The sequence below is a fragment of the Biomphalaria glabrata genome, chromosome 1 (assembly GCF_947242115.1).
Source record: "Biomphalaria glabrata chromosome 1, xgBioGlab47.1, whole genome shotgun sequence".
In the NCBI taxonomy this organism is placed as follows: Eukaryota; Metazoa; Mollusca; class Gastropoda; family Planorbidae; genus Biomphalaria; species Biomphalaria glabrata.
Genome location: NC_074711.1, coordinates 72,075,312 through 72,095,909, shown reverse-complemented (window position 1 = coordinate 72,095,909; position 20,598 = coordinate 72,075,312). Strand labels below are relative to the sequence as shown.

At 36.6% G+C, this 20,598-nt stretch overlaps 2 protein-coding genes across 11 annotated transcripts in view; one reads left to right on the top strand and one right to left on the bottom strand.

Annotated features, from left to right (window-relative positions):
- LOC106058280 (regulator of G-protein signaling 9-binding protein-like) overlaps positions 1 to 4,089 on the top strand; it is a 98,017-nt gene extending 93,928 nt beyond the window's left edge. For all 6 annotated transcript variants that reach the window (XM_056012747.1, XM_056012730.1, XM_056012741.1 and 3 more), the window contains 3 exons: positions 204 to 301; positions 1,194 to 1,246; positions 3,007 to 4,089. In XM_056012747.1, coding sequence (XP_055868722.1) covers positions 204 to 301; positions 1,194 to 1,246; positions 3,007 to 3,138 — 283 coding nt within the window. In that variant the 3' untranslated portion in view covers positions 3,139 to 4,089. The remainder of the gene's footprint in view (positions 1 to 203; positions 302 to 1,193; positions 1,247 to 3,006) is intronic.
- Positions 4,090 to 4,465: 376 nt separating this feature from the next.
- On the bottom strand, positions 4,466 to 14,354 carry LOC106058281 (2,3-bisphosphoglycerate-dependent phosphoglycerate mutase-like). Of its 5 annotated transcripts, XM_013215668.2 has the most exons (8): positions 14,336 to 14,354; positions 12,232 to 12,359; positions 8,095 to 8,288; positions 7,329 to 7,538; positions 6,841 to 6,924; positions 6,418 to 6,516; positions 5,950 to 6,058; positions 4,466 to 4,818 (listed from the first exon to the last, which is right to left on the bottom strand). In XM_013215668.2, the coding sequence occupies exons 3-8, from the start codon at positions 8,257 to 8,259 to the stop codon at positions 4,691 to 4,693; spliced, it is 795 nt and encodes a 264-aa protein (XP_013071122.1). In that variant the 5' UTR covers positions 8,260 to 8,288; positions 12,232 to 12,359; positions 14,336 to 14,354; the 3' UTR covers positions 4,466 to 4,690. The 5 variants fall into 5 exon arrangements, with proteins under 5 accessions (XP_013071122.1, XP_055868763.1, XP_013071125.1 ...); XM_056012788.1 differs by lacking the exon at positions 14,336 to 14,354 and having other exon boundaries at positions 8,095 to 8,290; positions 12,236 to 12,616; XM_013215671.2 differs by lacking the exons at positions 12,232 to 12,359; positions 14,336 to 14,354 and adding an exon at positions 11,360 to 11,496.
- Between the last annotated feature and the right edge of the window lie 6,244 nt (positions 14,355 to 20,598).

Here is a 20,598-nt window from a genome sequence, read left to right as displayed (position 1 = left end):
TTGAAGAGTCAACATTTGAAGAGTCAACATTTGAACGAAGCCTGGCACTTGAAGTAGTAGAAATGAAAACTTGACGACTAAAATATCTTTCTCATATTTAGTATTTGGTGTGTTTACTTCTTGAAAAATAATTTCCATTATTCATAAATATTTGATGTCCTCAAAAACTTGTGTTTTCTGTCTACGTTTGATGTACTTTTTAGTAAAGTAGCCACTCTCCAAGAGATGTGTTATGCAACAAGTCAGATGATGGATGTTAATCCGTGGGACTACAAACCAGACACTGATCACACAAAAATAGGTAGGCCTATACTAGTCAATTTAGGTTACAGGAAGAACAGTACATTTCAATTAAGAGTAAACGGTTAGTTTGGTTCTTGGTAAAACATCTTGATTTAGTTTTCAAGTTTTCAGAGGCGCTCATTCCACCCAGTGTTTTGTTTTTCAAAATGTTCTGGTGAGATTATTTACGTTGCCATCAAGACTTTCTTCGTTCAAATATATTCTAACACTTGACTACTAGTCCTAATACAGTAAACATTGGCTTAAACGTTGGCTTAAACGATGACCGAAATTAATGCCCCAAACAGAATGGTAAAGCGCTTAGCTTCCGAACCGAGCTGTGCCGGGTTAGAATCACTCTGATGACTGGGATTTTTAATTTAAGGGCGCACTCAACTCTAATGGGTACCTGACATTGGTTGGGGAAAGTAAAGCGGTTGGTCGTTGTGCTCGCCACATAACACGCTCGTCAACCATAGAAACAGATGACATTTACATCATCTGCTGTATAGATCGCAAGGTCTGTTGATGGGGCTGGACTTTTGAACTTTTAATGCTCACCAAGACATTCAGTTCTATAAATTGTGCTATGCTCGCCCTATGTTACTATGTGTTTAGGATAATCTTAAGCTGTTGGGAGACGATTTTTTGTTGTTAATGCTATTTGCAATTCCCTACATTTGAAAAAAAAATCATAGCAGAAGGCCAAAGTGTTGTGTTAAAAAACTATGTCTCTGCTTAAGCATATAGTCTAGTTGTCATCTACAATCTCGAGTGACATGTAGGACTAATGTCATGAACAGAAATGTCTCACTCGGTTGTGTCCTAGATTTCTGCATTTTTATTTTAAAGGTTTTGATTTCATTAACTAACATGTTTTGAACATTGTTTATTTTATTTTCAATCCTTAGATTTAGAAACATCCGATCCAGAACAAGATGTGCCAAGCCGATCAGAAACACATGTAAGTTGCTGAAGACAGGAAATTAGAATTCTGTTTGTTTCCTTTGTGCTTGTGAGTTGTAGTTTTTGTTTTGTTGAGCAGATATCAAAGTATGAATTGCATTTTAGGATGAGAGTGTGTGTGCTTTAGAAGAGAGAGAGAGAGAGAGAGAGAGAGAGTAATAATATCGTGAACATCTGACTAGATTTTAGACTAGTAATACTCTGGACAATGCCGGCCTTTGAAAACTGTAACTCTCTCTTCGCTTTTTCATCGCTTCCCTCCCCTAGTCCGGCACTCTTGTAGATATTTTCAAACTCGACTTGGGCCATACTTGACAAGGGTACGAGAGAGAGGTGAAAGGGGGAGGGGAATGGAAAGTTGGTGGTGAGTTTGAGGGAGTACAGGCATGACAGGGGGGAGTATCGATTCTCAGCAGGATTGGTCCCTCGGTTCGACCCGACATCGATTGATGACGTCAGGCAGGGGGCTTAACTAGCACTTTCATGGACAACTAAGTGGTACGTGTGAGCTAGGAGAGTTCTGCAATCTACGAGCTGACAGAAATAAAAATAGTAGCTTCCCCTTGACCACGTGACCCAAGTGACACTCGTTTGTAAGACGTTATAGCAAAATTTGAAACAAACAAAACTAAGCTAACACACAAATCTACAAGACACGTCGAACAGACGACAAAGAAATGTATACCAAATCACTTCTCATCTTATACAATATACTGACTTCAGTTCAAAAAAGATGATGATGCAGATAAATCACTAAAACTAGCAGTATGTAAAGAAATCATACAAAAAAAAAACACAGCATGTCTAAGGGGAAGAACTTCGCACTTACAACTATATAATGTGGAAGCTATTTCCTTTATTTGAAATCAAATAAAAATAATAAATTACCAGTTCTATTCAAATGAAACATGATACAGCTGGTATTGTTGAATCTTATGCTTTTTTTTAATTATTGTTTATTCTTCTTTATTATATAGGGGCCTATTATTCTTTTTCTGTTTATTCATGAGTTGAAGCGCTCAATATAAATCATCTCAAAAGTGCAAGAGGATATGTAAATAAAAAAAATATACAGTTCATATTAGACATTTATTAGATGAGCCCCCCCCCCCCCAAAAAAAAAAAAAAAACCTGAGCATGTGGCTGAAACAAACTCAGCGTTCTTTACACCCTCCACATCTGACCAGATATTCAGAGCTGGTGGAACCTAATGGCTTCATCCCAGACCTCGGCGCCCTGCACAACGATTTTAATTCTTTGACACCCTAACTGGCCTATCAAATGTCGATCACTTGTTACAAGAGGTAAGAATGTGCATCGTGTTTCCCATAAGCCACTTCCGTTTTGTACCACTGAGATACAGTTATCATATCTTGATGAGAGGACTTGACCACCTCTCAAATTCAACATGAAATAGGTATCTAGTCCAAGTGTAGCTCTTCTGCATGTCAGTAGGAGCTGAGATCAACTTGAAGAAAACTTTCGTTGCATTATCACAACAGTATTTCAAGGCCATTTCTGGTTCCAGAGTATTTCAAGGCCATTTCTAGTTCCAGTGTATTTCAAGGCCATTTCTGGTCCCAGTGTATTTCAAGTCCATTTCTGGTTCCATAGTATTTCAATGCCATTTCTGGTCTTCTAGAATAATCTAGAACAACACCGGAGCCTGGTGTGTCATGCATGGACGTTTAATGTTTTAAGTTGTTTAAGAAATGAAAGTTAGAATGTATTTTAATTTCATCCCTCCTACATTTTCAGGTGAATACCAGGAGCCCTAGACACCGGAAGTGTATATGGATTACAGTGCTAGTGTTTGGCACTGTGATAGTGATAGCTGGAGTGCTCGGCCTTGCCTTGGCGCTAACCAAAAACGAAGCAACCCAAAACTGAGCGATGAATTAATGAGACATTTTTTTTTAAAAACAATTCATGTAATTATACTGGGTGTAACAACTTCCATCATTCATCTTCCTTTCGTCCGTTCATTCGGTGGATAATCAACTAGTGACTTACAGCCTACACAATGGGCTACTACTGATCACGCATTTAATCATTGAAGATTTTCAAATAACTCTCTGGCAATGGAGGAGCAAAGAGTTTTAAGCAAACGTGCATGCCTTTTTAGTTCAGTTCACAAGACAGTAGCATTTCTGATTGAAGCTTTCAAAAACAGTGTGTAGAAGACGTCTAGAGTGCTTGTCAAAGCAAGACGTTTTTGTAGGTCATGTGACTAAATCATTTCATTAATAGCTTCGACATTAACTTTGTGTTCTGTGTTTTATTAACTGATGCAATTTTTTTTTTTAACACAGCGCGTTACATGCTACTACAACCTAGAAAGTGGGCTCTGGTTTGAACTTATTTCTGGACATATGTGTAGAAGTGTCTGTGCTGCCTGGTAACGCGGCTAGAAATAATTTCCAATTGAAAATATGACTAGCTCCAATTTGGATTGGAACTCGAGACCTTCACTTTGGCAGCACAGCGAGTAATTGATCTTTCCAGCACTTTTGTCCAATGTTTTTTTTTTTTTTTTTTTGTTTAACACATTTTTGTTTTTTTTCTAATCTCTGTTACAATAAAAACAAAAAAGAAACCTCTACCGCTTGTTCATTTAAATTAGATTTTGTTACCTCCCTTCCCAAGCTCGTCGTGTATGAGTTATCTGGAGTTTCAGAGAGTTCCTGGCTGAGACCTCGAAAGGAAGTTTAATTAATAAACACTATTGTTCGGAATATTTCTCTTAAATAATTCTAACAATCACCAACAAACTGTAAGACAAAAAGTGGTTTTTATGGTGGTGTAAGTAAACAAAAAATAAAAAGATTTTGATTCTCAGTTCTTCAAGTACCAAAGTCTAATTTATTTTCAAAATTGTATGAAAAACATTTTTTTCTTAGCGCCAAGGCTGTGAACTGGTGCATGCTCCACCCTGCTTAGCAAATGTTGCATTTTTGCAAATTCAACTTCAAATGTGTTAGTAACTTTTTTTTTTCTGATTTCTAACTAGTGAGATGAAGAGTGAAAACAATTCATTTTTTCATTCACATGGACTACCCACTTATGCCATAATCCAAGGGAAGTAGGGGTCCCCCCAATATAGACCACTTTGGGAATTATTGGTTTAATCCTTTACCTTCAACAGAAATCATAAAGGTCAACAATAATTGATCAGACCTAATTATGGTGAAAAAAAAATAATAAATAAAAAAAAATGTAGGGGAGAAACATATTTTATTTATTAAGTTTTTCCATACACCAAAATGCATTTGAGGAAAGGAAAAAAATTATGGAATAATTTAACATGGACTACAACAAGTGGGCACTTGGAGATTTGTGCAATGTTAAAACAATGACATGACATACACAGTCATAGTACGTGAGAGATCATGTGGCAGCACCTGAGACTAGAAATTCAAATATCAACTGGACTAGAAAACGTTCATTTCTCTCTTATCTTGCCTTGATTGGCTAGCAAGGTCTGAGCGAGGGCTACCTCTTCATCTGATGCTAAATAATATCGCTTGGTAGGCTGCAAATCTTCATCAAGGTGATATACCATTGGAATGCCTGAAGTAGAAAACAATGTCAAGTGTTTAATAAGTATGGTAGGTATAATAGCAATGTTAACTCTCAGTCCTTACCGGAAAATATTTTCCTTATTTGAACACATAAGTTACACCAATAGTGGGTTAACATTTTATACACATTGAAAACTATAACAAGTAATAACTATGAAGTAGCAATGCAGATATTAGGGGTATTAGGGTGTGTAATTAGTGGACACAGATGTAGCAATGCAGATAGGGGTATTAGGGTGTGTAATTAGTGGACACAGATGTAGCAATGCAGATATTAGGGGTATTAGGGTGTGTAATTAGTGGACACAGATGTAGCAATGCAGATATTAGGGGTATTAGGGTGTGTAATTAGTGGACACAGATGTAGCAATGCAGATATTAGGGGTATTAGGGTGTGTAATTAGTGGACACAGATGACAGGCAAGTGCTTGGCAGGTGGTCAACCGTGATGCTTCAGTAAAAAATTTGTGTTGTGAATTTTCAGGCCATTCATGCCAGAAAAGGTCAAGTGATCATGCAGAAGTGATTATAATATATAGTGACTTCTATTAGTTTCAAGGGACCCTATATAAAGAGTGATGGTGTCAGAGTCAAGTGACTTCATATTATTTCATTCAATTCATTGTGTTAATATTTCAAAGAAATCAGCAGCTTTTATTTCTTCTTAAAAATACTTTCAATAAAACTAATAAAGGAAAAAAAAATTCTAATGGAGCTAAACTGAGATCAAAAGAAAACCATGTAATTAATAAAACAGCTTACACCTTTTTTCCCCCAATTTTTTTTTTTTTTTTTGGGGGGGTTTTACAAATGATGAAATTGAAATCACTTGGTTTTCAAAAGTCTTTTAGCTTAACATCTCATTACAGATTTATCAAATTTGATTTAGATTATACAAACGATGGATTCAATTTGTTTATTATTTTTCAATTTTATTCCTTCAAAAAACTTAAAGGTGTTTAAAACATTTCTAGTTCTATATGCGGCTAAGATTTGTTTTTGTTTCATAATGTCTTTGACAAAATGTCACTACTAACCTCCTTCTACAGCAGGTTGAAATTATATTTGGCTGACTTATTAGATTCTATTCATATTAAGTGTTTTTAATAAACTGAACTACCTGTAGGAACCTCGTAGTCAACAATATCCTCGTCTGAAACTCTATCCAAGTATTTTATGATGCCACGCAAGCTGTTGCCATGGGCTACAATCAAAACATTTTTTCCACTCTGTAAGAAATCACAATATCAAATATTAGATATATAAGTTTTAGGTAAGGATCTTTACAAACAAACCATAACTACCTCCGTATCACTACAAGGAAATGTGTCATATTGTAAAAAGATTTACAGTTGGTCTTTTATATAACGATTACTTTAAAAATGTTGCTCATTCATTTCATTAATAAATTACTGAAAAAAATGTTCTAGTATGTAGCACATATGCCGCTGCATTAATTCTTGTAATAAACAAAATTCAGTGAGCTGTGAACAAATTTTCATAATACCCATATAAGATTTGATTTTTAAAATTTTTAATTAGCCTCTATCGCTATAATAATTTGGATTAAATTTTTTAAAAAGTTTACCTTAACTGCAGGTGCTATTTGATCATACCAACAAGGCAGTGTTCGTTGAATGGTATCTTTCAAACTTTCACTCGTCGGAAACATTCCTTGATCCATTGCCTGATATCAAGAGGACAAAACTTGTTTTACTGAACCATCATAAGTGTAAAACTTCATGGACGTTTCAAAACATCACTCATTATTTTACAATGCATTTATTTGTAAGTATGTGAGTAAATAAAAACTATTTTTTTGTGGGCAGAGAATAAGTGTAATCTTTTTTTTTTCTACTAGAGTTTTGCCCCTTAGTTTAGTCAAACTGAGTTTAAAAAATGTAATGATTTTTATTTTCTTCCAAGGAAAAAAAAAAAAGAAAAACTGTAACAAGATGTTGGTTGATATGACAGTTTTACAATGGTTGCTAGTAATAAAGATTCAACTTACTGCATACTGCCTTTGTTTGCCAGGCCACCTCTCATCATTTATGTCAAGTGGAGGGGGTTTAACATCATATGATCTCCTCCACAACTGAAAAACACAAACGAAATATTGAGCCTTTTAAGCTGTACCATGAATACCTAATATTTCCCTTTAAAAGTACTGAATAAAAGAAAGTCCCTCACACCTTAAATAAATCATTCAAAATGAGGAATAAACTATATCACCGCTTCTAAAAATGATAGTTTAATTATTAGTCTTTATGCTGGAACATGCTGCTTTTCAAAAACCCAAGGTGATTCTCAACTGTCCTAATGTATGTAATACATTTTATGATGATTTCAAATTGCCTACATTTTGTCAATGTGTTTAAGAAAAATAAAATACATCAAATTATTTGGGTAAGCTTTCCATTTTATTCCTTGTTAACAGTTTCAAGTGGAAAAAATATTAATTTAAAATTGTGTATGCGTAATAGTGCTTTAGCAACTAACCTTCACTTGGTCCTCTCCGTACTTCTCTGCAGTTTCAGATTTATGAAGACCTTGAAGTGCTCCATAATGCCTTTCATTAAGACGCCAGGTTTTGACTACTGGTAACCAATGGCAATCAAGCTCTTCTTGAATGTAAAACAAAGTTTTAATTGCTCTTTTCAACACACTAGTAAAAGCCATATCCAATTGTATATTGTTCTCTTTTAGCAGCTACAGCATTCAAATTTGGATTAAAAAAAAAAGATAAATGTCATTGTGTTAAGCATTTATTACAATTTATTTTTCCTTATAGGTAAAGATTTTATTTTATGTTACACACAACTTGTAAATATTAAGAAAGAAAAGAATACATTCAACTAAACATTGTAGGCCTATATTTCTGAGAGAAAATATTTGACATAAACTTAAGATTAAAAAAAATGCAATGCAACTTCTATTTCAAGTGTTAATCCTTGAATGAGCTCCCATAGAAAAAAACAACAAAAAAAAAAAGGGAATTTTTTTTAATGGCTTCATGGAAGTAGGCTATGATTATTTGTCTGTAGTGCTTTCAAATATAATTGTGTACTTTTTAAAAAGCTAAAAATCTTATAAATTTATTCCAAATAGGTCTGTGTAATATTATTATGACTTTAAATGACATCAGAAATACAGGATGGAAAAAAAAGGAGAAAACTTTTTTTCTTGGCATAAATCTAGTTCTTAAACAATGCTTCCAAAATCTTATGATCCAATAATTTCTTCCTGTATACAAAATGAGATGTACCTTGCCAGCTCTTATTGCTTCCTGTATTCCTACATCAGTCAAGTCAGCATCATGTGCAAATCCACAAAAAAGATTCTGCTGGGTGAAGACACTTTCCCCATGCCTGACTATTATAAGCACGTGTTTTGGTTTCCATGGCTGCTCATCCATAATCACACAATGCATCCAAGCAGTGCACACCTATGTTGCTTGTTCTGAAATAGATTACAATCAAGTCACATTAATACTGAAAATAAAAACAGCAAATATGGAGAATATATTAATTCAAATTCATCTTCCGAACTGTTTAAAATCATTTTTTAAAACAGAACTATTATTTGTTAAGCTGAGAATTAAAAAGGCAACAAAGAAAAGAAAAAAAGTGCATCCTGATATGAACTTAAACAAGTTTGTACATCAAGTTTGAGTTAAATATTGAGCTTCTGATTACTTGAAATATACTTTATAATAGGGTTCTGCTTTATTAAAAAGGTTCTAAAGAAAGGTCCAGTCTCATTACTCTGCACATGACAAATATTCTGTTACAATATTGTTTTGGGGGTTTTACTGGAAAAGATAAGGAGAAGATATTGTGGTAGATATTTCTAGTGGTGATCACCCCCCCACCCCCACCCCCGCTCAAATTCACTCTCTGAATCTGTTAGTGAGTAGTTTAGTAGCTCCTGGGAAGGAAAAATAGCAGTACTAACACTAACCTACTATAGGTATCAGTAATAATTTAAAAAATATGTATATACAAATAAAACCTACAAGTAAAAGATAAAATACTTAAGTATTTCTATGCTAACAGTAACACATTGAAACTTAACATAGAAATAAGAAAGGAGGCTTACAACAATGTCACAAAAGAGGGTAATATATCTGGTCTGAGGACTATGCCTCAACTCCTTGGAATGAGGTAAAAGCTTGAACATTAGGTATGGATACTACATTGTCTCTCACACGGTATCCCCCCTTCCCCCAAAGTAATGGAGTTCAAAGGAACAAGAACCAATAGAATTTTGGAGCAGAAGCATTGCAGGATATCTTCTTTCTCTTATAGGATATGACAGAAAGTCTACTTTAAACTGCCTAAGGGTCATTAGCTTCTTTTTTTCCAAGTTTCTTCCAAAAGCCTTTCCCATTATGGAGCTGCATTGTGTTGGCAGTTTGGATTCAGTTGTCTTCTGGTTAAGTAGACTACACTTAACTGGTAATAATTAGATGAGAAAGAAAGAGATACTTTTAAGCTCTAGCAATAAAAAATAAAAGCAATTTATCCTCATGGGCTCTAGGTAATGGCTATACACCCCAAATACATACTTTAGTGATGAGATGAAATCTAGTAGTTTTACCCTTATCTAAGGCTCCAAGTTAGAAATGCAGAATTAGATCAATTGAACCCTACTAAGAAGAAAGCTTTTTGATCATCTGATTTAGAATTTCTGAACCATGAATAAAATAAAAAGAAAAAAATAAGGTCTGTGGCCCAAAAACGTCAATATTCAAAGTCTGAATTAAGCTGAATTCTTTGAAAATATTTAAACATAAATAAAAAATTCAATGAACAGGATAAATCTAATTTTAAATATATACAGAGCTGTTAACTGATATATTGTTGTTTAATATATATATATACGGTGGAATCTAATTCAACCTGGCAGGGAAAAGGGCTCAAATTGATTTTGACAAGGAAAATTATAGTGTAAGTGAAGTTCTGAAATGTCAAAATATTTTATATTTCACATTTTTAACAATTTCTTTGAGGAAAAACATTTCTCTGCAATACATTTTATGGGCAATGTATTTTTATTTTTGTTTTAAACAATGCAGCAATGCCATTATTTTTCTTTCAACTGTAAGAAATTTTAATTTTCTTTACTTAGAAACTTAGAAAATACCAATTTACAAGCCATATGATTAGAACACAGTCTGATGTGTGCATGACAGAGATAGGAGAGACTGGAGGGATGTCATTTGGCCAGTTACTGTCACATATCAGGTACATCAACAGAGACAAAGCGACTGAACACCTACAACTGATGTGACATACAAGTTATGCACATAGTGTATTAAAGGATTGGTAAACATCATTAAACCTTTGGCTTGTTAGGGTGGGTGATAATAAAGCATTTCAGTCAGTACATGGACGATGATGCTGTTAAACAACAACAATGAAGCATATATATTCTAATTGGGCAGAATTAGGAAAACCATCAAAAGAAAGTGAGTGAGAAATGGAGTGCTTAGTCCTACAACCATCCAAAACTTACAGTCTAGATGTTCTATATAATCTACAAGTCAGTGCTTTATCAACAGAAAAATAAAATCCATCTTTATTGCACAAAGATAAGTTAGAAATGCAGAATTCATATGCACTAAGATGCAAATTAAAAACTACATCAGGACATGTATATTAAACTAATGGTTGACAGTTGTTCTGGAAAATGTCTTCTTTTTTTAAATCCTAGGAAGCACAAGCAAAGAAAAAAAAACAAAGAATTCCCACATAGAGCCTAGATCTATACATTTACATTGTTACACTTCATGAGCATACATGAACTTGTAGGTATGGCAATAACTTCTAGTGCAAAAGGTCAAGACCTAGTGTGGTGTGATGAAGTCTGTTCCCTTAGTTGTTTTCTAAAAGTCAAAGTTGACCACTACAAACTAAAGCAGTTTAAAGTGTAAGTCAATAACCTTTTAAAGTCATTTTAGGAGAAAATTCCAGAAACTAGATCTATGAGTATGAGCAAAGAATAAAGACTAGATATCTAGTAAAAGATTTAAATCCAGTTAGCACCAGTCAAAAGCAGCCTATGAAGCAGACTGTTATTTTTAATGGGAGAAAAAAAATCGTGCTCAGTAAAATCAATGGTAAATGCCAACCTCGAGTCAGCGTAGTGACGGTTGGGTTGTGTGATGTGTTTAGCACGACAAGGACAGAGGGTGAGAGGGGAATAATAAAGCCTTGATCGGCTTACACGTAGATCTACTTCTAGGCAACAACAGAAAAAGACCTATCAACATGCCTAGCTCCTAGGCCTACACTTTAGAATGTGTCAAAGCCATTACTTTGTTGTGTAATTTCGAAAGCAGCAATCAGTTAATGGCCTTCTCTCACACAATCACAATGACACCGTCACAAAACGGGTGACAACGACACAGCTGATCACAGCAAGTCGGCACTGTGGCAGTGTGGGTGAGATCTAGACTCTAGACCCCTCTATCTATTCTGACTATATTATTGAATCATTCGCTGGCTTTTAAGAGATCGCTTGATTACCTTGACAACATGCTATACTTTAGAAAGAACATAATTTCTTGGTTAATTATCAATGATTATCCTAGTCCTATGCATCAGAGTAAACACTATCATGGCTTTTCACTCTACACTAGGACTAGACTCTATATCTTCAGTCTAGTGTCTAACTATTTTTCATAACACGAAGAGTTACACAGGCGACCGCTAAGCCTAAGCTAAACCAATAAGTTATAAGTAGATCTGGGGCTAAACACCATATTCGAATATACAAATCAGATACCGGATATTTCGTTTTTACTGTCAAATCATCAATTTTCGTTATTAAACAGAGAGAGCATGAGCGTCCATACTGAGTGACGCTCCAAAGCTTTGATTTTTTTAAAGTTATGATTTTCTAAATATGTATTTTTTGCATCAAATATCTAATCTACCATTTAGATCTATATTCAATACAGTCTAGAAACAACTAGATCTAGGTCTAAGTAGAGTCTATTATAGTTTTTGTTTGGTCATGGCAAAGGCATATTGTTATATTATAATAGATCTAGATCTAGTAAATACGGATCCTCATCTAATCTAGAATCTAGGATCTAATTTAGCTTGATACCATTCAAATGGCCGAGTTCTAGATTAGATCTTAGATCAGCATTATATTATTTTATTATTAGATCTAGACTTAGAAATCAATATCATAGATCTATTTAATTCTAGTAATACCGATTTATTGTTAATTATTTCAATTATTATATTATTATATTCATACGACGTAGTTCGAGGTCTAGCCTAGATTGTTAAGTAGTCCCTCCATTAGGCCAAGTGATTTGCAAAATAATAACAATAATAATACAAGCATGCTAATAAAACCGAAATAAAAAAAAAAATAAAAGGCCTACCTTTTTTTTTTTCACATAATTCTAAGAAGTCGAATCCAGAATAAAACAGCCATGAAGGAATCCACAAAATTAAAAGAGTAGAATTCGGTTCACACGAAGTTCAAGGCAGCGCACGAATGACTAGCGTTCTGTGTGAGAACAAGGGAGGGAAAATCGCTTTATCCAACAAAGCGGGCTTCGGAGAAAAAGGAGGGGGAAAATACGGCAAAGGGCAGATAACTTTGAGTAAAATTTGAGACCCTAGCAGAAGCCACCTTCAGCGCTTTGATTCAGTACGGGTAGGTTAGGCTAAGACGACACAGGTCGAAAGCCTCTGGGAAGGCAAAGACTAGAATTAGTTGAATGTTAATCCCGATTTCCTCTTTAAGTTGCCAGGTCAGGTCATTAAGTAATAATGAATTCTCTTTCAACGTCTACCTTTGCTTGTAATTAATTTGGCTAAATTAGCGTTACACATGGGACGAAGGGGAGGAATGCCGCCAACTGCAGGAACGATGAAGGTTATGTTTTATACTAAGTAGTTCTCAAACTGTGGGCTGAGACACATCGTTTTAAACTGACGATTTGACGCGTCGGCCTATTTCTGTTGTAACCAGGGCCGGATTTAAGTATGTTGGGCCCCGGGAATGATTTTTTGTGGAGAACCGTACTATTTTTCGAAAGCTTTAATGATTGATTGAATGAATGAAGATACTTACATCTAAAAGCATGCTATATTTCGCGAAGAAGGAAACAGACTTCTTGTAAATGTAATCTTACTTTCCTTTTATAAAATATTTAATTTGCAAAATTTAGGTTTAAAAAGTGTGTATTTTTGGGTTTGTGGAGGGTAAAGAACATGGTAAATCCAGAGTTGTATTTACTTATTCCGAACATACTGCAAGCAAACATTTCTTTATCAAGATATTTTTGCCAGCCAACTACAACTTCAAAGTTTCTGCCTCGTCGAAATTCGGATATGTTTTTCTCTTTTGTGGAGGCCCCGCCTGCTTTTCTTTAAATCCGGCTCTGATTGTAATAATTTAAAATAATTGTTTAGATGTGATAATTTACTAATAGCATTTAAAAAATCAAACAATAGAAAAATGTAAGATTTAGGCCTATTAAAATTATTAAGACGATTCTGTCTACAATGATCTGTAGTCCAAACCTAGAAAAGGACAGTGGCGTCACTAGGATGCGGGCCGCTGTAGTGACACCAACGCGAGTGACGCCATTGGAAAAGGGTATTCAGTTTCAGCCTGACATCACTTAATCAACGTGTATCACATATTGTATTCTCTAACAGCCATAGAGGTAGCTCCTTCCTAATTAAAACATTGGAGAAGTAAAGAATCATGGCGAAGAGAAAGGGATGTAATGCCCATATCTCAGTACTAATGCACATATCTCAGTACTAATGCACATATCTCAGTACTAATGCCCATACCTCAATACCAATGCACATACCTCAATACCAATGCACATACCTCAATACCAATGCACATACCTCAATACCAATGCACATACCTCAATACCAAAGCACATACCACAATACCAAAGCACATACCACAATACCATTGCACATACATCAATACCAATGCGTTGATGCATCAATGAGATGGACATAGTGCATCCACTGCACAACTTTTTCTGCGTCTACTTTTGGTCTTATCACGTGGACAGCTACTACCTCTACACTAAAGACTATAGCTTCCGTCTTCCTGAGCCTACCAGCTAATTAGTCGGATTTTTTATCAGCCATCAATAGACTAAGTTGTAATTACTGTCGCTGCTTATTGTGTCTCCACGGTGCCCACTTGATTCCTTACGTCCTATATTCGCTCGTAACAAGCTAATATATTTGAATCAAGCATTGATGTTTGCTACAATCACGAGAAGAGCACATTGTTTGCGACATGTCTGCTCGACTGGTCCCATATGTATGCACTGCGCATGAAGAAAACGCTGGAGAGGTAGTATTAAATTAAATGTATAATATAAACACGCACTTTTGAGAGATTTTCATAAATGGAGGAATATCCACAAAAAAACGAGCCTTTAGGTGCATCCGTTATGCATACACGGAAACACTGATAAAAATATATTTGAAAAAACATATTACCTGGTAGAGTAAATATTTTTTTGCACATTAAAATCGAATTTCTAAAGTATTTCTTTTATAATACAGTCATTTTTATTCTTTAATTGGCAAAAGTGATCAGCCCTGCGCTCTCGGAAGCTACGCTAAAAGATAATTTGGCTATTCTCATATGTCTATGGCTATTCCTGAAAGCTATGCTTTTTTTTAGTTTTTTTGGTAATTTCCGCTTAGAACTCGCTGTGTACACCAAATGGTGTTATTTTAACGACAGTAATTCATAAATGTGTCATAGGTCAATGACATGCGCACACATTAGCGCGACTAACACAAGTGCCACAGGACTAAGTTGTACGTTTATTTAGCTTATGAAACAGATATGCCTGACAAGGAATGCAAACACCCCTCCCCCCCCCTTTTTTTTTTCTCCCAACCACAAAATGTGGATAATTAAGGCTGCCAGGTAACTTTCCACCATGCTTCCCCGACACACCACCACCACAGATTGGCGCCAACATGATACAATGTCCCATAGTCAATGATAACGGTTTTGGAACTGTACTTTTTGTGCTTTATGCGCATATGTCCTGCAGAATGGCAGCGGGCAGGGTTTGATCTCGGGACCTTCATGACGACAGTCCTGAGCGCATATCATACAATCAGGTAGCCATCCTGGTTTCCTTTCAGACGTTCAACTAGAAAAGAAGAGTATGTCCCAAACCGCAGTACAGTTTGGGGGGGGGGGACTATATCGAAGGTGTGTTGGGATAGCAGCGGGAAAGGTTCGAACTCAGGACCAGCGTATCCACACGTGCGACCCATTTCCGTTTCAAAAGTAACAAAAACCCTGTCTGTAAACTAAATCGGCAGACGATATTTAAAATGTCTTTTCGCCGACCGGGAAATATTAGGTCTACAATCTGGAAATCTGATGAAAGGTGTCTCTGATAGACGTGTAGGATGGAAAAGAGGTGGTGGGGTCGTTAACCCCAAGTTCTTAGGATCTAAGGAGGGCCACAAAATAATACATTAACAAACACACGCACACAAGACTAGACACAAAAAAATAATTCCGTCCTTTTCTTAGCGGAGCAGACGATCAATGTAGACATTGTAGAGTGACATTTGTGTACGTCTTGCAGTTTTCCCTCTTTTTTTGTTCCCTCACGCGACACTTAGCGCGCGATTCTGTTTCTAAAGAACATGATTACAAATCAATTCCACATCTTTCGCACACCTTCTAGAACTGCCTGCGGATTCCTACACGTATCTTTACGGTGTGTGTGTTTATTAATGGCCAAGCTGGGGTCCTAAGTAATGGACGTGGATGGGAGGCGCGTGAGAAGAGTGTGCGTGTGTGTGCTGTGGTGATGCTGACAGAAATTAAGGAGGAAAAAAAAGAGGGGGGCGGGCAATACATTAGTAATACAGCCTACATGTTTAGTTTTGTTTTTTAAAACTATTTTACTAACGTCTTTTTTTTTTAAACCATCATAATTGACCCTCAGATAAAGAGTCGTCTTGATGAAAAGATTTTGGCACTGGAAGGGGAAAGAGGGAGAAACCCCCCCCCCCTCCCTCATCTACGATACTGTTTTCTTGGAACGCAAGTGTGGACATTTTTGTTTCGATAGTTTTCGTTGAAACCAATTTGCTTTTTATTTTGGGACCCGGTTCTTCCAGATCTATTAGACTAGTGCTGAAGAAATGAAATAAGTTGGCAGCGATACTGGAGTGCGGCACACAGTGAAGATACACGCGCAGGAGATGACTTGAAGTCCTAAGGCGTGTAAGTGTCCTTGAGGTCAGAAACTGTATCGCTTCCAGTGTGTTTCATTGCTTGGTATCGAGTACCAACGTAGTACGGATGTCTGCTGCTTACTCATGTATATTCACTCAAAAGTTTGTATTTCCTGATTTTAGACACACACACAAACACTTACACGTCTAGCAAGTTAGAAGAAAAAAAAAAGATAAGAAATTTCACATGATACGTACGTACATTGGGGCACCACTGACCAGTCGTCTAATTTATTTCTTGCAGTCTGGAATTTGAGTGGTTGAACACATTCAAAGCAAAGAAAGTTACGTAGCCCTAACTATGCCTTCAACTTATGTGGAAGGAATTTTCACTGTCGGATTCATTACAACTCTGTCTGCGGTGTGATCAGAGAGGTTTGAAAAGAAAGATTCATGTTGTCCTCCATCTCCCAACCACTGCCTCGCATCCCTAGTTTTCGATGTTTCAAAAGGTTACATTATGAGCGCGCGCCAATGCGGGGACTTATGACGTAACAGCCTCATAACAATACATTTTTTACAACACTCACTCAATCTGTCTGTCTGGTAAAAAGTGTGTACACGTTATTTCTCCCACACCCATTCTCGGATTAAGTTGAAACTTTTCATATTTATTCATTGACAAAGAGAAGACATGAATCAATAAAACAAAAAGTAACCAATTAGACAGTTAATTACTGGTAATTATTTATTTTTCGTTTAATAGCAACAAGGGAAACTAATACTTCAGTATTTAAAGATATGGCTAAATTTGTTGGGTTTAGTCCCCTTAAAAAAATCACACTATATCTCTCTCGCGCTTTCTCCGATCAAGTAAATTATTTATCGTACCTAAAAAACGTGAATCAATAAACAAGAATACTCAATTTGTCAATTCATTATTAGTAAATAATTACTTTGTTTGATATCGAATAAGGGAAATAATTTGTACCTAATTGGCAGATATAGGTTATATTCGCTTGTTTTATACATAGATCACTCACTGAAGGTGGTTAACCTGGCTCCCTGCTCATGTGGTATGCGTACTGGACTGTCGTCCCGATGGTCTCGGGTTTGAACCCTACCCGATGCCGTACACCGTCGGCCTGCGGGAATTTCGGGCTAGTATGTAATAGTCTTCACATCTGAAGAAACATCCGAAACATGTAACAAGTAAAATATAAAAAAGTACTTACAAAAACAACAACATAAAAAAAACAACAACAACTTATCTAAGGGGAAAACTCCACATTTACAGACATATCTCTATGAAGATTTATTTCCCCTTTTCGATATATACATAATCAATTAAATACCACTATTTTATTAAACCAATTGATAAATTAGTATCATTGGTATATTGTTTTATTATTGATTCATATTTTGTTACAATGAATAAATGTGCAAAGTTTTAACTTGATCCAACGACGGGAAGTGGGAGAAATAACGTGTTCAACATTTGTACGAGACAGAGCGAGTTGATTTGAGCTTTGTAAAAACAAAACAAAACAACAAAGAAATTAGTTTAAAACAAGATCATCGGAAGCCCGCAAAAGGAGGACATGTCCTCCGTCCGACATTCATCGGTCTAAAGTGTGAAAAAGTCCGTCTTTCCCTCTTTACTTTATTGCATTTTATCCAACGACCCTCTTCAACTCTTTTTTTAAATGTTTGTCTGCGTGTGGGTTTAAGACGTTCAACACAGAGTAACTAACTGAAACAAACTAGTCGATCCGCGGCGTAGCATACACAGTTGTCCAAATGTGTGGGTTTGGGCAAACGACTACTGGCCACCTTAAACGCTAGAAGTATTCATGTAGGCAGCGTATTGTCGAGCAGAGTGTATGACTGTACTTTCGTGAGTATGAACAACGGACTGGACGTCGCCATAGTTTTCCCAAAGTTCGCAAACAAAGCTTACAGCCACCTTAAGAAGTTCGAGAGCAACAGTTTCGTCGATGGCATTTTCCCATAAATATGCGACTGATAGAAATAAGGTTACTTGATGCAGGAATTTCGACTACATTGAGAGACCCATTGATTCCTCTGTGAGAAATAAACTTACACTTTGAAAGAACGCAGATCAGTGCACCGTGGACCCCTGTAGGATATAAACTTTCACTTTGAAAGAACGCAGATCAGTGCACTGTGGACCCTTGTGAGAAACAAACTTTCACTTTGAAAGAACGAAGATCAGTGCACTATGGACCCTTGTGAGAAACAAACTTTCACTTTTAAAGAACGGAGATCAGTGCACTGTGGACCCTTGTGAGAAACAAACTTTCACTTTGAAAGAACGGAGATCAGTGCGCTGTGGACCCCCGTGAGAAACAAACTTTCACTTTTAAAGAACGGAGATCAGTGCACTGTGGACCCTTGTGAGAAACAAACTTTCACTTTGAAAGAACGCAGATCAGTGCACTGTGGACCCCCGTGAGAAACAAACTTTCACTTTGAAAGAACGCAGATCAGTGCACTGTGGACCCCCGTGAGAAACAAACTTTCACTTTTAAAGAACGGAGATCAGTGCACTGTGGACCCTTGTGAGAAACAAACTTTCACTTTGAAAGAACGGAGATCAGTGCGCTGTGGACCCCCGTGAGAAACAAACTTTCACTTTTAAAGAACGCAGATCAGTGCACTGTGGACCCTTGTGAGAAACAAACTTTCACTTTGAAAGAACGCAGATCAGTGCACTGTGGACCCCCGTGAGAAACAAACTTTCACTTTGAAAGAACGCAGATCAGTGCACTGTGGACCCCCGTGAGAAACAAACTTTCACTTTGAAAGAACGCAGATCAGTGCACTGTGGACCCCCGTGAGAAACAAACTTTCACTTTGAAAGAACGCAGATCAGTGCACTGTGGACCCCCGTGAGAAACAAACTTTCACTTTGAAAGAACGCAGATCAGTGCACTGTGGACCCCCGTGAGAAACAAACTTTCACTTTGAAAGAACGCAGATCAGTGCACTGTGGACCCCCGTGAGAAACAAACTTTCACTTTGAAAGAACGCAGATCAGTGCACTGTGGACCCCCGTGAGAAACAAACTTTCACTTTTAAAGAACGCAGATCAGTGCACTGTGGACCCCCGTGAGAAACAAACTTTCACTTTGAAAGAACGCAGATCAGTGCACTGTGGACCCTTGTGAGAAACAAACTTTCACTTTGAAAGAACGCAGATCAGTGCACTGTGGACCCCCGTGAGAAACAAACTTTCACTTTGAAAGAACGCAGATCAGTGCACTGTGGACCCCCGTGAGAAACAAACTTTCACTTTGAAAGAACGCAGATCAGTGCACTGTGGACCCCCGTGAGAAACAAACATTCCAGTGAGAGGCACATGGTCACAAAGAACAATCCAAACAAAATGTCGTGCATGGAGTTCCATGTGTATGTGTGTGAAATGTGTGGATGAACAACATAAAAACATGGCTTCCTCTGAGAACAATGGGCTACTGTATCTCTTACAATAGAGGAAGTAGATGGGAGGTGGAGTCAGCATTGATTCGCTAATTAAACCGGTTCGATTATAATGTAACTACTTCTTAAGATTTTTCGCAATTTTTTTCGCATTAAAAAAAATTGTTAGGGCTAGAAATACAATTCACACACATTAAAACAGTCACCGGATTACTCCATCCCATCCTGTCTCCATTTAGTAGATTACAATGACTAGAGTGAACTAATTTACGAGGCTAACATCTGTCTTCTTCACCACCTTTATTTACTTTGGAGGTACCCGTAGCGTCCATTGTTGTAGAGCTACATGGTAGAGCATATATCTACTCGTACACATGAAATGATTTAAAATAACATTTCCACGTGAACACCTGCTGTTCATTAATCTTATGTCACTGCTAATGTGTTGATTTGTTTACACAATGAACACCAGTCTTTATACAAAGGGGTTGTATTAGCATTGCTGTAATTCCACATTTTAGCATTAACCAAATACAAATGACATTAGTATCAAAGTTGAAGAATTTCAAATGAGTGAGGTCCATTCATCTTCTCAGTTAAACATTTCTACTGTTCCAACTAAATTGATTGAAAAGGTTCTTTAAAAAAAAAGAATTTAATTTATCTTCCCCAATGCGATTCTAAAGTCTACACTCTAAACAGCCGAATCGACACAATTTCTCCCGACAAAAGATTGAAGACTTTTGCAATCTTCTAGGAGAAACAGAGCTTAGTAGACCAGACTTGCAATCTTCTAGGAGAAACAGAGCTTAGTAGACCAGACTTGCAATCTTCTAGGAGAAACAGAGCTTAGTAGACCAGACTTGCAATCTTCTAGGAGAAACAGAGCTTAGTAGACCAGACTTGCAATCTTCTAGGAGAAACAGAGCTTAGTAGACCAGACTTGCAATCTTCTAGGAGAAACAGAGCTTAGTAGACCAGACTTGCAATCTTCTAGGAGAAACAATGCTTTGTAGACCGAAGAAGGACGAGTTTTTGGATAACAGAAATGTTGGCACCCGGGACACTTTCAGCGCTACCTAAGA

Bases quoted from the DNA above. Each gene is read 5' to 3' on its own strand.
- LOC106058281 (XM_013215668.2), bottom strand. From the start codon at position 8,259: ATGCATTGTGTGATTATGGATGAGCAGCCATGGAAACCAAAACACGTG. The intron at 6,925-7,328 runs GTTAGTTGCTAA...TGTGTTTTTCAG, and splicing joins ACGGAGAGGACCAAGTGAAG to TTGTGGAGGAGATCATATGA. The intron at 4,819-5,949 runs GTAGTTCAGTTT...TTTCTACTTCAG, and splicing joins TGACTACGAGGTTCCTACAG to GCATTCCAATGGTATATCAC.